Source organism: Euprymna scolopes, chromosome 28 (genome assembly GCF_053919585.1).
Source record: "Euprymna scolopes isolate OS-2025 chromosome 28, ASM5391958v1, whole genome shotgun sequence".
Lineage (NCBI taxonomy): Eukaryota > Metazoa > Mollusca > Cephalopoda > Sepiida > Sepiolidae > Euprymna > Euprymna scolopes.
This window is the reverse complement of record NC_136509.1, coordinates 30551322-30566284: the sequence shown is the minus strand read 5'-3', so window position 1 is coordinate 30566284 and position 14963 is coordinate 30551322. Positions and strand designations below refer to the sequence as shown.

General features: G+C 28.9%; 1 protein-coding gene across 1 annotated transcript in view; it reads left to right on the top strand.

Moving 5' to 3' along the window:
* The window catches only part of LOC145249555 (tRNA-splicing endonuclease subunit Sen54-like), a 163826-nt gene extending 157577 nt beyond the window's left edge, over window positions 1-6249 (top strand). Inside the window, exon 9 of the mRNA XM_080111230.1 lies at window positions 6014-6249. Within this exon, the coding sequence (XP_079967356.1) occupies window positions 6014-6161 (148 nt within the window). The 3' untranslated portion in view covers window positions 6162-6249. The remainder of the gene's footprint in view (window positions 1-6013) is intronic.
* The last annotated feature ends 8714 nt before the right edge of the window (window positions 6250-14963 follow it).

Sequence of the window (14963 nt, the reverse complement as noted above, 5' to 3'; positions counted from 1 at the left end):
AAATATGTTGCAAAAAAAAAAAAAAAAAAACTAAAATCAAATATTTTCATTTTTCAAGGTAAATTTTTTTGTTATTTTAGATTATTTGCATTTTTTTTTTTTTTTTTTTTCATTAGTCTGCGTCTGTTACGACACTCGGCTGACAGCGATGATTGCCGGTCTCACTCGATCCATGCTTGACGGGAATTCACGAGAATTCGCGTCAAATTATGCAAGAGTACCATATTAATATATCCATATTTACCCAAATAATGATTATAATCTGTTACACATGTTTACATATCCACTCGATTTATACGAAACGTTTGATATTTTTGGGATAAATATATTCACGTTTTTCTTTTTAGTTATGTCTTTACATTATTCATATATATATATATATATATATATATATATATATATATATATAATAAAATCTTTCTTGGAGTTATATTTTTGGATTTTACCGTACCTTTCACCATACTATCCATTCACATGAAATCACCTTTTTCTTCACCATATTCCCTCTGCTTCACTTTTTGTTATCAAGTAAGATCTTTGACTTACTTGCAGTTTCATCAAATACTTTTGTATGCAAAATCCGATCCCGCATTTTGCTAATTCCTACCCTCTGATGAGAAGGAAAGTATTTCTTCAAAACTCCGCGGATTAAGGACTATCCACTTATCAAGTGTTTCCTTTTCAGATTAAATATGTTTTTAACTCTTTTTTAAAGTGTTTTTTTGACATGTTTTATTAACTATTTGCTTTTATATATATATTTCTGTGGAAAGCAACCATTTATTAAATCACCTGACGTGGACTTCTGGTTTTAACCGACCATTTGTCCGAAACATTAACATATCTGACTCCTCTTCTATTGAGCACTCTTAATAACCTCGTTAAATTCATTAGTTATCACTCTTGAATACCTTTAACCTGGAGTATCTCTCTTTCTTCCTTTCTCTCTCTCTCTCTCTCTCTCTCTCTCTCTCTCTCTATATATATATATATATATATATATATATATATATATATATATATATATATATTATTTCCACTCCTTTAAGAAACAAGTTTCATAACTGTTGAATGAAAAAAAAAACTTCTTTACCAAACTCCTCTCTGGATATTTGTTCTACAGACTTGAAACTTGATATATAGTGTATTTGGACCTTGGAAACACTTTCAGTTTGATTTTTAGCATGTAAAAATAGCTGCTAAGGGGTCAGTATCGAAAAAAAAAAACCCCAGTTGATCTTGATAAAAGTAAGTTGACTAACTTCTGAGGATGCGTACATTTTTAGCTTGAATTTGATTTTGAGCCTTTATTTATCCGTCTAACGATTGCTCAAGTGGTAAAAACAGAAGTTGAAGCACTCAATCATAAATAAGACTGAAGCAATGAATGTTTTGGTTTTGATTCCAGCTGATGGCACCAAAGGGATATTTCTTTAACGTTTGAAATCATTACTTTATATATTGGGTACAATATAATAATCAATAGAGAATTTGATCTATAATAATAAATACAAAATCTGCAAGAATTAAAATATCATATTTAAGCGTATTTTACGACTGGGCAATGCTGGACGTCCTATTAGTTAATTAAAAAAAAACAAACAAAACCATTAAATAATAAAAATAAAAAAATAGTTACAGTTTTTGCTTCCAACTTTTTACATATCAGTTTTTTTTTCTTTTAATAGACAAAAACGTTACGAAATATAAGTACCAATGAAAGAAGAAACAGCCTTGATCCTTAAAAATATACACTTTGAGGTTAACTTTTAACTCAAAATATAGAAAATAATTTTAAAAAGTTATTGTATACATGTATACCAGGCCATTTAGAATAATGGTAACAGTGTTCGTTAATGGTCCAGGCAACCAGGGTTCAACCTTCGGTTACGTTAGATCAAAAACTTAAAAAGAAAAATAGTACTTGATTCCCCTTGTTAAACACTCAACATTATAAGGAGAGGATCAAGAGCAAGTGGAGCAATCCTGGGAATGAAGATGCGCCCTCGTCTACACCTCTGTGTAGCAACTAATGAAAAGGGAGCCTTATGGTTGCCCTTGACTCTAGCTTTCTTGTATGTGTGCGTAAACAAAAGTTGAATCGGCCTCCTTTTCTTTTCTGGTGCATGATTAATCGCACATCAAAAACATGATCACTGTGGCCTCGGCTTAGCTTGAACTCGAACCCAAAAAGATAAACTTAAATTGTGTTGGATGTAATAGCAATTGGTTTGTTTACCAAATATTGGGTTCGAGTTATTATTTCACCTGACACGTAGAGCAACGGTGCAGCAACTGTTTTCCTGACGCACTAGAAAAACTCGGTCATTTCTTGAACACTTACAGATCATTTTTTTTTTCATGTGAGGTCTGTCTGCATCCACCCTCGCTTTCTTTTTGTTGTTTTTCTTTTCTTTTTTTTTTCTTATGATTATCGCATTCGTTTATTACGAAAAACTCGATATGACAAAAGGAACTGCTTGTTTGCAAACTAAACACTTGGCTTTTAATTACTGCAGTCAATAACGGAGAAGGTTTTAATGAGCTCTGGCAACACCTGAACAAATGAGCGTCATTCTCCCCCCCCCTCCCTATTTTCTTACAAAAGAAACTTATTAACAGTTAGAATTTTTGAGATGAAGAATTCTTCTTATTGTCGGTCTTTTCTCCTTCAGCTTGTCTAATAATTGACACTCTTCAATAAAAAAGGGTACAATTTTTATATTAATAACATTAACACCATTGTTGACATGTATATATTAATACGATAGCGTATGTTATTTTTTGTGTCATGCTTACATCCAGGTCGTTTAATTGTTATGTGCTTCCATTTCTTGTTATAAATAATTTTACCAAAAATTCTTCATAAATTTTAGTTTCGGTTATAGCTGATGGCATTTAAGTTATTTTTTATTTTATTTTTTTCATAAATAATTGTATCAAGAATTTTTCATAAGTTTTGGTTTCGGTTTCGATTATAACCGATGGCACTCCAGTAATCTATTATTTTTATAAATAATTTTATCAACAATTCTTTATATATATATATATATATATATATATATATGTTTGTTTGTTAACAAACAGGCGGTTTGAGCACTGTAAAAGTGGTGGACGGATGTTTGTTTAAATAGACATTTGGACAGGTTATTTGCGGATATCGCTTCCATGGTTGAGTGGAAGAACTGCCGACTGTCGACACGATGGTTCTAGGTTCAATCCTTGGCTTGAGAGAGGTGCTAGTCTAGCGGTAGTGATGAGTTGTGATACAACAAAACGGAACTGTATGTCGATACTATATATATATATCTATATATAGTCAGCCACATATAGTACTGTTTTGCTGTTTCACAGCTCACCAGTGTGGCTAGACAGGCAACTACCTCAAGCCAGGATCGAAACCCAACCGCCCAAATGACAGTCAAGGCTTCTCACCATTACGCTATACGGCTGATGCTGTGTGGGTAATGAATTAACGATGTTTTGACATCGTCCAAATGCCTCCGCTCGATTTGTTTACACAAAGAGCGTCGCTTAATACGCTAATGGCAGTTTGTATATCACTTCCCAATATGCACAACTCAAGATGGGGAGCATTATAGTCATCCACATACAGTACTGTTTCGCTGTTTCACAGCTCATCAGTGCAGCTAGAAAGACAACTGCCTCAAGCCAGGATCGAATTTTTTTTTTTTTTTTTTTCATAAGTTTTTATATCAGTTTCGATTCAAACTAATGCACCTAAATCATATAGATATACATTTTATTTTTTAAATCACAACTTTATAATATATAAAAATCGATAGAACATTAACTCTACAATAATATATATGAAATCTGCAAGAATTAAAATATCATATTTAAGTGTATTTTACGACCTGGAGACGCCAAGCGTCCCTGCTAGCTTAGATAAATACTTTTGCAGTCTTAACAAAAAAGTTACAATAATATCAGAGCGTCTCCATTTACACTGAACATCTACAGAATGCCAACATGAATATATTTCATATGAATGAGTCCCCTGTGGAATTTCCACAGGTCCCACTAGTTTTAACTATTGTGTGCTTTTATGTAACATAAAGTGGAGGATCGTTTTTAATAATTTTATTTTTAATTTTGTGGTTTATGAATTGGATGATCAAGTTAAATGCAAGATTTATGTTTGTTTTATTAGATTGTTAGGTGAAAGTACAGAATAGTTAACATGTTGATCATAGCTTTTTAAGAAATAACATAATTTCAGCACTTAAACCACAGAAGTAGCTTGATTTTGACTGAAATACTCCTGTATTATAACATTCCTGCACATGTCAATGCTGTGATCCAATCAAAATTATGTAAAATTAAATTGAAGCCTGAAGAAAGTGGTTCGTTTTTCATTTTTCATGAGGTATGATGTAATTGAGGAAAGATAATAGCACTAAATACGAAAACGAAATGCTGATAGACGGAGCTGAAAAATAGTGACAATTTAGTTGAAATCCAGGTGAATTTCCGTACAAAGGCATGTTTTATTTTTTGCTATCATCAAAAATGTTTAAGATAGCATACTCTTTCAGGAGAGTTTCGCCACATGATGGAGGACAAAACTTCAATCTAGAGAGGAGTTATTCCATTATGTCAATACGTGTGTGGATAAGCAGACTATACTAAAGATATCTTGAAGGCTGTACTTTTGCCATTCCCCTGTATACAGCACCTGGTATTCCCAAATGCTACTGGCAATACTCAACGTTGCTTAACTTTTTATATTTAACTGGCTTTGCAATCTCATTTTTCTTGATTCAAACAATCTAACCCCAGCTCAATGATCAAGTTAGTTTTTTTTCTAGTATATAATGTTGTAAGCTCTTAAAGATCCAGAATAAAGACACACCTCGGTAATTAGTGGAAACAAAATATATAGTTTGTTTATTATGCAAACATTATTGGTTACATATGTGCATACATGTTTCAGTGGAGTCCTAATTTAGGGACAACATTTCATCAGACTAGAGAAGGGAATTGAAAAGTAATTGCAATAAAAAGTATGAGTATATGTGTTTGCTCAGCATCTAAGATCAATGTAATTTACACATTCTAAACGGCCAATCTGTAAAGGGGGATAACTCTGTTAACAACTATTGACTGTTAATGTCACCTCAATTAAGTTTTTTATTTAAACAAAAAATATACATTCATAAATGTTTGTTTTTTTTAAACATCGGCAATGATAATAAAATTCATGAACAACCTTAATAACCAAATATACTTTCGCCACATCTGATATTGTACAGCACAATCACATTGACGCACCGGTTCTTGCCAGATCAGTTAAGCAATGTTGAGCCTGGCCAGTACCAGATGGGTGACCATTTGGGAAGGCTAGGCACTGTATGTACATTTTGGAAAGGTTGGGCGTGGGGCCAGCACCCTCACCCTGTAAAAAGAACTCCTTGTTACAAAAACATTTACAAAAAGTTGTAGATGGCCTATGCCCCATAGGGGGGCTCAAGGGTTATGGATGGATGGACATCTGATATTACATCCATCTTCATTGTCTTACATTTTTTGAACGCTTACAGATCATCTTTCACCCTGTAATTCCACTACATCTCTTGTGTATACTTAGTACAAAAGGCTGAGGTCTTCTGAACTCTCTTTCCACAAACTATACAGGATGAAGACCCGACAAGAACTGATAAAAACGTATTTTTAAAAACCTGATAAAAACTGATAGAAACGTATTAAAAAAAAAAAAAACTGATTAAAATGTAACTGATAAAAACGTATTTATAAAACTGATAAAAATGGATTTCGGAAAACTGATAAAAACCTATTTAAAAAAAACTAATAAAACATTAAGGATTAAGACCCGACAAGAACTGATAAAAACATATTTTTAAAAACCTGATAAAAACTGAATTACAAAAAACTGATAGAAACGTATTTTAAAAAAACTGATAAAAAGGAGATAAAACTTGAAATCAAACACTGATGTATTTTTCAAATCTTCTCTTGCATCTTCTTTCAGGACTGACGAAGATCCACCGACAGTTTCCGATGTCATCCAATTCAGCAAGTACTTTGCAGATGATGTTCCTGTGAATTGGGCCGTGGTCGACAACGGTGAAATATCCTTTTACATTTTCCGAGGTGTGAACATTCCCAGCAATCCATAGAACCCGCGATTAAAAAGAAAAGTTGTTTTCAATGTAAAAAAAAAAAAAAAAAAAGAAATTTATTAAATAAATTTTAATGAAAGGTTAAGATGTTTTTTATTTTTCTGGTTTATATTTTTGTTTGTTTGTTAAATTCTTAACTTTACATCTGAACATTCAGTTTCAAGAGACAACGGATAGTTCCTGTAAATGTGTCCTAGCAAATTTTCGCGAATAAAACAAAGATTGTGCAATCCCTGCTACCTCTAAACAGCACAGAGTCGATTAGCATAAAGACTGATATTATTTCAAAGTTTTCCTCTTTTTTTTTTTTTTTTTTTTTCCCCAAATTTTTATCAGTTTTGTTCAAGATGGAGAGGGAACATCCTACCGGATGCTAAACATTTATCTGATAACTCGGGTATTCCAACCGAGAGATCTTTTTAAGATTCTGACCGTCCCTTTAAGTGCAGTTGCTTGAATCTCTTTTGCACTTAGTTCACCGGGTATATTTTCCAGGTAGTTTTTGAAATTCTTTTTAGTGATTCCAGTTGCTCCTATAATAACTGGAATGATGGGTATCTCCTAAGGATTCAAGTTTCTTTTCGTGTCAGACATAATTGTAGAATGTCTATGTGGTCTAAAATGTAAAGGCAAATAAAAATGCTGTAATGGAATAAATTACTCTCAAGCGGCATGTCGTCTGTTTCGATCGTCAGGAGAAGGAAAAAGAAAAGAGGAGTATGAATTTGTGGATTCGTTGTATACATGTCACATTAATTTGCATATGTGGGGAATAAGAGGTTATAAAATGACTGAATTGGAGAGGACTGTGAGTTGAGACTTTTTTTACAGCTTAGAGTGGAGAGAGACATTGAACATGGAGGTGTGAATTGAGTTAAGAGGAGTTAGTATGAATTGGAGAGTTGGTATAGAAGAGTTCAGGCTTTTTTGTTGTTGTTTGTTTGCATAACAAGTGCGAGCTTATCACATCGATTCTGAACAAGCCTAAGTCCTTGTCAATTACAAGGAGAAATAGAGTAAAGCCTCTTTTTTAGTAAAAAAAAAAAATAAAAAAGTTGAAAAGCTACAAAGACGGAAGTGGTACCATTAAAACGAGCGACCTTTTGTGCTCCATATTTTATTTTTCTACATAGTCACGACCCTTCTCAATGCACTTTTGTCAGGATGCATATCTTTCTGACACATGTCCATGACAGGTTGCTTAATCTCACACTGTCAATATCTGCAACAAAGATGGTCATCATAACAATGCAATTTGCAGTTTCCTCTGATGCATTCACCATTTATTTATATCAATCCTTTTTTATTTATGAAGCTCAACGTATGTTAAATGTAATAATATGAGACATTACTTCGCATTAGTGGTCCTGGATATGACCTTAAACTATATCCAGTGGTAAGGCCCCAGCTTGCAGGCTTTAGGGAGTGTGGAGCCACCCTTTAATTGCCATTGCTCCCAGGTCTACTCTGACCCGGAGTGGTAGTACCTGTTAGGGTCCCAACTATGGGTTGAATAGAAACCGACTTAAAAAAATTTTTTTAAATATGTTTTATTAAAAAAATTTTCTTCAAAATCTTTGGATTCGGCATTAAATAACCTGAAAAGGGTTGATATGCTGTAAAACAAAAACAACCAACCAACCCTTCGCATTAAAGCTACTGAACTTTTTGATCCAAATTCTATGCATGATCTTGATATAGCAGTATAAAAAAGAAACTAAAAATCTTGGAAACTTGTACTAATCTACTAGAAGAATACCTGTCTCAGTTAGGATGGAACTAATTCTCGGGAAATTTTTGCAACACTTTTAATACACTTAAGACAATTTAAAATCTTGATATAATGATACTAAACAATGTCTAGAATCCTTATTCCAATTTTGATCCAAATCCATTGGATTTTAATTCTAGAAAAGGTCTAAAATTTAATGTATTTATTTGCTTCCCCACCAAAGCAAATTAGGCACAAGGCCGTTTTTAATGTGGGGTAAAAACCAGCTCCCCTAAAAGTAGGCAAAAAGGGAGCACTCTGGTTACCAAAAATAATAATTGTCCCAGTATAGAGGGTCTCCCCTCCATTGACTTGGACAAATTACCTTAAGTGCAGCATCTGCAGAACAGATACTACACTTTGATCCCGGCCTGAAGGCCAAGAACAACTAAAATTTAAAGTCTTGAGAAGAAAATAAAAAAATCAGGAAAACTTGCTTAATTGAGGTCTAATGACTAGGGCTATGACAACAGCATATTCTTTTCGTTGTTTTGACTCTCTAGTTTATATCCGACACAGTTTATAGTGTGTATCCATTGATATCTTATATGCTTTTATATATAGAGATGTGGTTCGCTGTTGATTAACTGTGTCTAACAGTGTCTGATATGTACTCGAAAGTCAAAACAATGAAAAGAATATACTGTTGTCCTACTAATGATTATGTATACTTTTGTTTGAGAAAATATCTGCACATTCTACGCGTTTTTTTTACAGTAACCAGGACAAAGTTAAATATTTAGAGATTTATAAAGAATCAGAATCCGGAAGAATATTGGAATCATCCTATCACTATTAAATAGACACCATTATTTTCCTCACACACACACACACACACACACATATATATATTTCTTTTAAGTTACACATTCATATTTGAATTATAACGGATATATTTGTACCCAAAAGAATATGAATTGCATCATATCTTTTTAAATCTATTAACGGCTATATGACGTTATAAAAAAGAAAAATCTTACTCTCTCTTTTTTTTTTTTTGAATTTCCAACGACTTTTTCCATTTCTGAAATGGAACAGGGTCATACATTTCATTACATCAAAAATATATTATCAAATATTTTTTTTTCAAAGGAGGCCACTCGAGGATAAGGGTTAAAGAGTGTATACTCGTCAATGTGACAATATCATAGTAATCATTAGTAGTGGTAAATTGGATTACTTAAAGAGAACGGCTCATCAAGAACTTGTTTATGTTGGACTTGAAGACGACTATATTGTAGTCAGCTGGAAAGCAGGCAAACGAAAGAGAGTTCCACAGGTGTGCAGTTCTAAGAAAGAAGCTTTGCTCATAGAATCTACGTTTAGGTTTAGGCATAGATAAAGAGTAGGGGAAATTATTGACAGTGTTTTCAGCTAGACGAGTGTTTCTCGTGAAAGTTTGGCAAGGGGGAACCATACATTGGAGCTCAGACGAGCACTTGCCATGAAAATAATGATAAAGCAAAGACAGGCTCGCACAACTCATAGACTATTTTAGTTAAACGTTTTCGGATACTTAATTATTAAGTATATAAAGTGTATTCACCTTAATATAATTATTGGCAGAATGTGTTACTGATCGGTTAGTTCGGTGAAACTGGAGGGTAACGAGGGGATGGTTTTTACCTTAAAATTAGCTAAGTTGCTTTATGTTAGCGGCTTCTTCCACAATCCATATGTATACCAGGCTAGAATATGCACCATAGAAAACCCGGAAACAGAAAAATTCTACATTGGTAGCACTTCAACGACCTTGAAAAACAGATTCTATGGCCACACATTATCAATGAATAATAGAACATATGCTACAAACACTTCACTCTCAGTACACTACTGAAGGCGAATCAGGGTGAACAAAACCCCTTCAATCGAATGGAAATTTTTTAGAAAGACTAAAACATGTAGTTCACTAACTTCACCCTGTTACCTATGTTTAGCGGAGAAATATGAGATTCTTAGTTTTGAGGACCGAGATGAATTATTGAATGTAAAAGTTGAATCGGCTGTAAACTGCAAGCACTTTGGTAACTACGCTTTTAATAAACTGTAAAAAACTAATAGCGCCCCCCCACACACACAGTAGAAACCGTAAACTTATAACCCCTCACTCCCAATATCTTAATTAATAAATGAACTAAGGAAATTGGATACTAAGTGATCCCCATACACCACTAATAAATTATATTCACTATAAACCAACACACCTCTAATTAATAATGACACTCACCTAATTAAGATGAAGATGGAGAAGAAGATAGTAACATAAAGCAACTTAGCTAATTGTAAGGTAAGAACCATCCTGTCGTTACCTTCCAGCTCCACCCACAAACGTCCGCCGCTTATACCAAACTAACCGATCAGCAACACATTCTGCCAACAATTATATTAAGGTGAGTACACTTTACATACTTAATAATCAGACATCCGAAGATGTTTAACTAAAATAGTCTATGGGTTGTGCACGCCTTTAATTGGAATATTGATATGTACCTACAGGAACTATTATAAAAAATAACACTACATTAGGAAACCAACCACACAACTAATCCCAAATGATAGCACTCTAACTAAGGAACTCAATGAACTGAACACTCCACAAAGATGAATAAATATATGCTATTTATGCACTCATTTACATGTCGATAGTCAAAAGATCCAACCCCTAGAACTAAACATATTAACCTATCAAATATATACATATTATAGTATTAGAGAAAGAATTAATCACCTGAATAAAAATTAAAATGACAACCATCGAAAATTAGTATATATATATATATATATATTATTTTTAAAATATAATTTATAATATAATTATATATAAAATATAATTTATAATATAATTATAATTATATTTTAAAAATAATATATATACCGCTGGGGGTACCAAGTTGGTTAAAGGGAAAATTATTCCCAACTCGCATTTAGGTAAAAATGCACTTTCGTAAATAATGGAATTACTTCAAAACATATCGCTAAAACCAAAACAAACAACATCTCTCTCTCTCTCTCTCTCTCTCTCTCTCTCTCTCTCTCTCATATATATATATATATATATATATATATATATATATAATACCTTTGCCACCACCTAAAACATCACTATATAGGGACGAATATAACTACCAATACACCATCTTTATTTAGTTCCTATTAATAGGCTCATATATCCATTTAAAATAACTACTAACCCAACCATAAGAACATATATCTTATATATAGAGAAACAAATAAGTAAATAAATAAGAAACCCAAAAAACTAAAAACAAAGGAAAGGATGAAAAATATTGAAAAAGGAAAAAATAAAAGCGAAAAGAAAAAAAATATAAACACTTATCAATAGGAAGTCGCCAACAGTAAAGAAAGAACAATAAAAGCTACCTAGCATATAGATAGTAGAGACTATAGGAATATAAAAGTACTTTAGATCAAAGCAAGAAAAGTAGTCACCTGACTAATAAAATTCTAACATCTCCCAACTGGTACGGCTTAACTGTATGGAATGGCACTTTCCTCCCCCCCACTCCTACTCAGAAAACTAAAAACAAACGAAGAATAAAAAAAAATAAAAATCAAGAGATAAAAAAGCCAGAGATAAAGAAATAAATGTTAAAAATTTACTGATAAATGAAAATAACACTTGTCAAAAGGAAATTAAAGTCACCACCAATAAAATATATACAACCATAAAAAGAACCTAAGGATATGGGAAATTTTAAATTAAGGGCAATAAATAACCACCAAACTAAAAGAATCACCTAACACCTACCTACTAATAGCGGATTAAAAACGTGGAAACACTATCTCTCCTTCCCCCCCCCCACCACACCTCCGAAAAAACCCTACTGCTTACATTTACAAAGCATATACCCTCCCCCCCCCGGAATATATGGTCTTGACACCCGTTTCAATACCCATTCTTTTTTTGTCTGATGAAGTGTTGTCCCTGAAACATGTATGCACATATGTAACCAATAATGTTTGTATAAACACACACACACACACACACACACACATATATATATATATATATATATATATATATATATATATATATATATATATATATATATATATGCAGCATATTCTCATTGAGTTATTAAAAAGCACGGAATTCTTCTGTTTCACTCTCTTCAATCTCCGAATAATTTTTTTTTTTTTTGCGTTTTTCTCAAAATTGTTTAGGTTGGATCCACAAGTTTCTTTAGCGAGTGCTTTTGATAGGAATACTTCGATCATTCTCAGGCATATTATGTTGTAAAAATTATGTTTAGAATTATATATATGCATATTTTTGTCACAGTCACGTGGTGGCTTATTACGAGTTAGGTGGGCAGACAATTTTTTTAATTATATACCTATTTAAAATTTTAAATCTACTATCCCAGACATTTCAAAATACTTCAACCGTAGTCGTTATTAACACTATTCACCTAAGGCTTTTTTTTCTTAATATACAATGCTTAAAGTATTTTTAATCTATTAATATTATTTTGAATCTATTAATATTATTTTGAATCTATTAATATTATTTTTTAATCTATTAATATTATTTTTAATCTATTAATATTATTTATTAATCTATTAATATTATTTTTTATGTATTAATATTATTTTGAATCTATTAATATTATTTTTAATGTATTAATATTATTTTTAATCTATTAATATTATTTTTTAATCTATTAATATAATTTTTTAATCTATAAATATTATTTTTAATCTATTAATATTATTTTTAATCTATTGATATTATTTATTAATCTATTAATATTATTTTTAATCTATTAATATTATTTTGAATCTATTAATATTATTTTAAATCTATTAATATTATTTTTAATCTATTAATATTATTTTTAATCTATTAATATTATTTTTAATCTATTAATATTATTTTTTAATCTATTAATATTATTTTTAATCTATTAATATTATTTTTAATGTATTAATATTATTTTTAATGTATTAATATTATTTTTAATGTATTAATATTATTTTTAATCTATTAATATTATTTTTAATGTATTAATATTATTTTTAATGTATTAATATTATTTTTAATCTAATAATATTATTTTTAATGTATTAATATTATTTTTAATGTATTAATATTATTTTTAATGTATTAATATCATTTATTAATCTATTAATATTATTTTTAATGTATTAATATTATTTTTAATCTATTAATATTATTTTTAATCTATTAATATTATTTTTAATCTATTAATATTATTTTTTAATCTATTAATATTATTTATTAATCTATTAATATTATTTTTAATCTATTAATATTATTTATTAATCTATTAATATTATTTTTAATGTATTAATATTATTTTTAATGTATTAATATCATTTATTAATCTATTAATATTATTTTTAATGTATTAATATCATTTATTAATCTATTAATATTATTTATTAATCTATTAATATTATTTTTAATGTATTAATATTATTTTTAATGTATTAATATCATTTATTAATCTATTAATATTATTTTTAATGTATTAATATTATTTTTAATCTATTAATATTATTTTTAATCTAATAATATTATTTTTAATGTATTAATATTATTTTTAATGTATTAATATTATTTTTAATGTATTAATATTATTTTTAATGTATTAATATTATTTTTAATCTATTAATATTATTTTTAATGTATTAATATTATTTATTAATCTATTAATATTATTTTTAATGTATTAATATTATTTTTAATGTAATAATATTATTTTTAATCTATTAATATTATTTTTAATGTATTAATATTATTTTTAATGTATTAATATTATTTTTAATCTAATAATATTATTTTTAATGTATTAATATTATTTTTAATGTATTAATATTATTTTTAATGTATTAATATCATTTATTAATCTATTAATATTATTTTTAATGTATTAATATTATTTTTAATGTATTAATATTATTTTTAATCTATTAATATTATTTTTAATCTATTAATATTATTTTTTAATCTATTAATATTATTTATTAATCTATTAATATTATTTTTAATCTATTAATATTATTTATTAATCTATTAATATTATTTTTAATGTATTAATATTATTTTTAATGTATTAATATCATTTATTAATCTATTAATATTATTTTTAATGTATTAATATCATTTATTAATCTATTAATATTATTTTTAATCTATTAATATTATTTTTAATCTATTAATATTATTTTTAATCTATTAATATTATTTTTTAATCTAGTAATATTATTTATTAATCTATTAATATTATTTTTAATCTATTAATATTATTTATTAATCTATTAATATTATTTTTAATGTATCAATATCATTTATTAATCTATTAATATTATTTTTAATGTATTAATATTATTTTTAATGTATTAATATTATTTTTAATCTATTAATATTATTTTTAATCTATTAATATTATTTTTAATCTATTAATATTATTTTTAATCTATTAATATTATTTTTAATCTATTAATATTATTTATTAATCTATTAATATTTTTTATCTATTAATATTATTTATTAATCTATTAATATTATTTTTTAATCTATTAATATTATTTTCGTTTTGCAAGATCTTAGTATTCTCTACAATGATACTTCGGAATTCCGAATGATGGCAGCCATGTTTTCCCAAATGCTGCGATATTGAACTAGAGTCGGAGAGGTGGAGAGTTAGTCTTCGCGACAACGTGTTTGTATTATAGCCTAATGTAGTTAGTAGTATAAGGGATACACTCTCCTAATAGGCAGTTTAATTTGTAAACTACATTGTTTTTTTTTCTTACAAGCTATTCGTCTGCGAAATGTTGTTTTTGATTACGAGGTTAGTCATCTGCAGTTTTTTATAATAGATAATGAATTTTTTTTGTTATTGGGAACCACGTATCGACGGATTATATTTTTTAGAATACTTTCATCAGTTTTGGACTTCTCGTGTAACTGGTTATGGTAATATATATAAATAGGTTGAGAGTTTTCTTGTTGGATATTATTAGTTTGATTCAAGTTG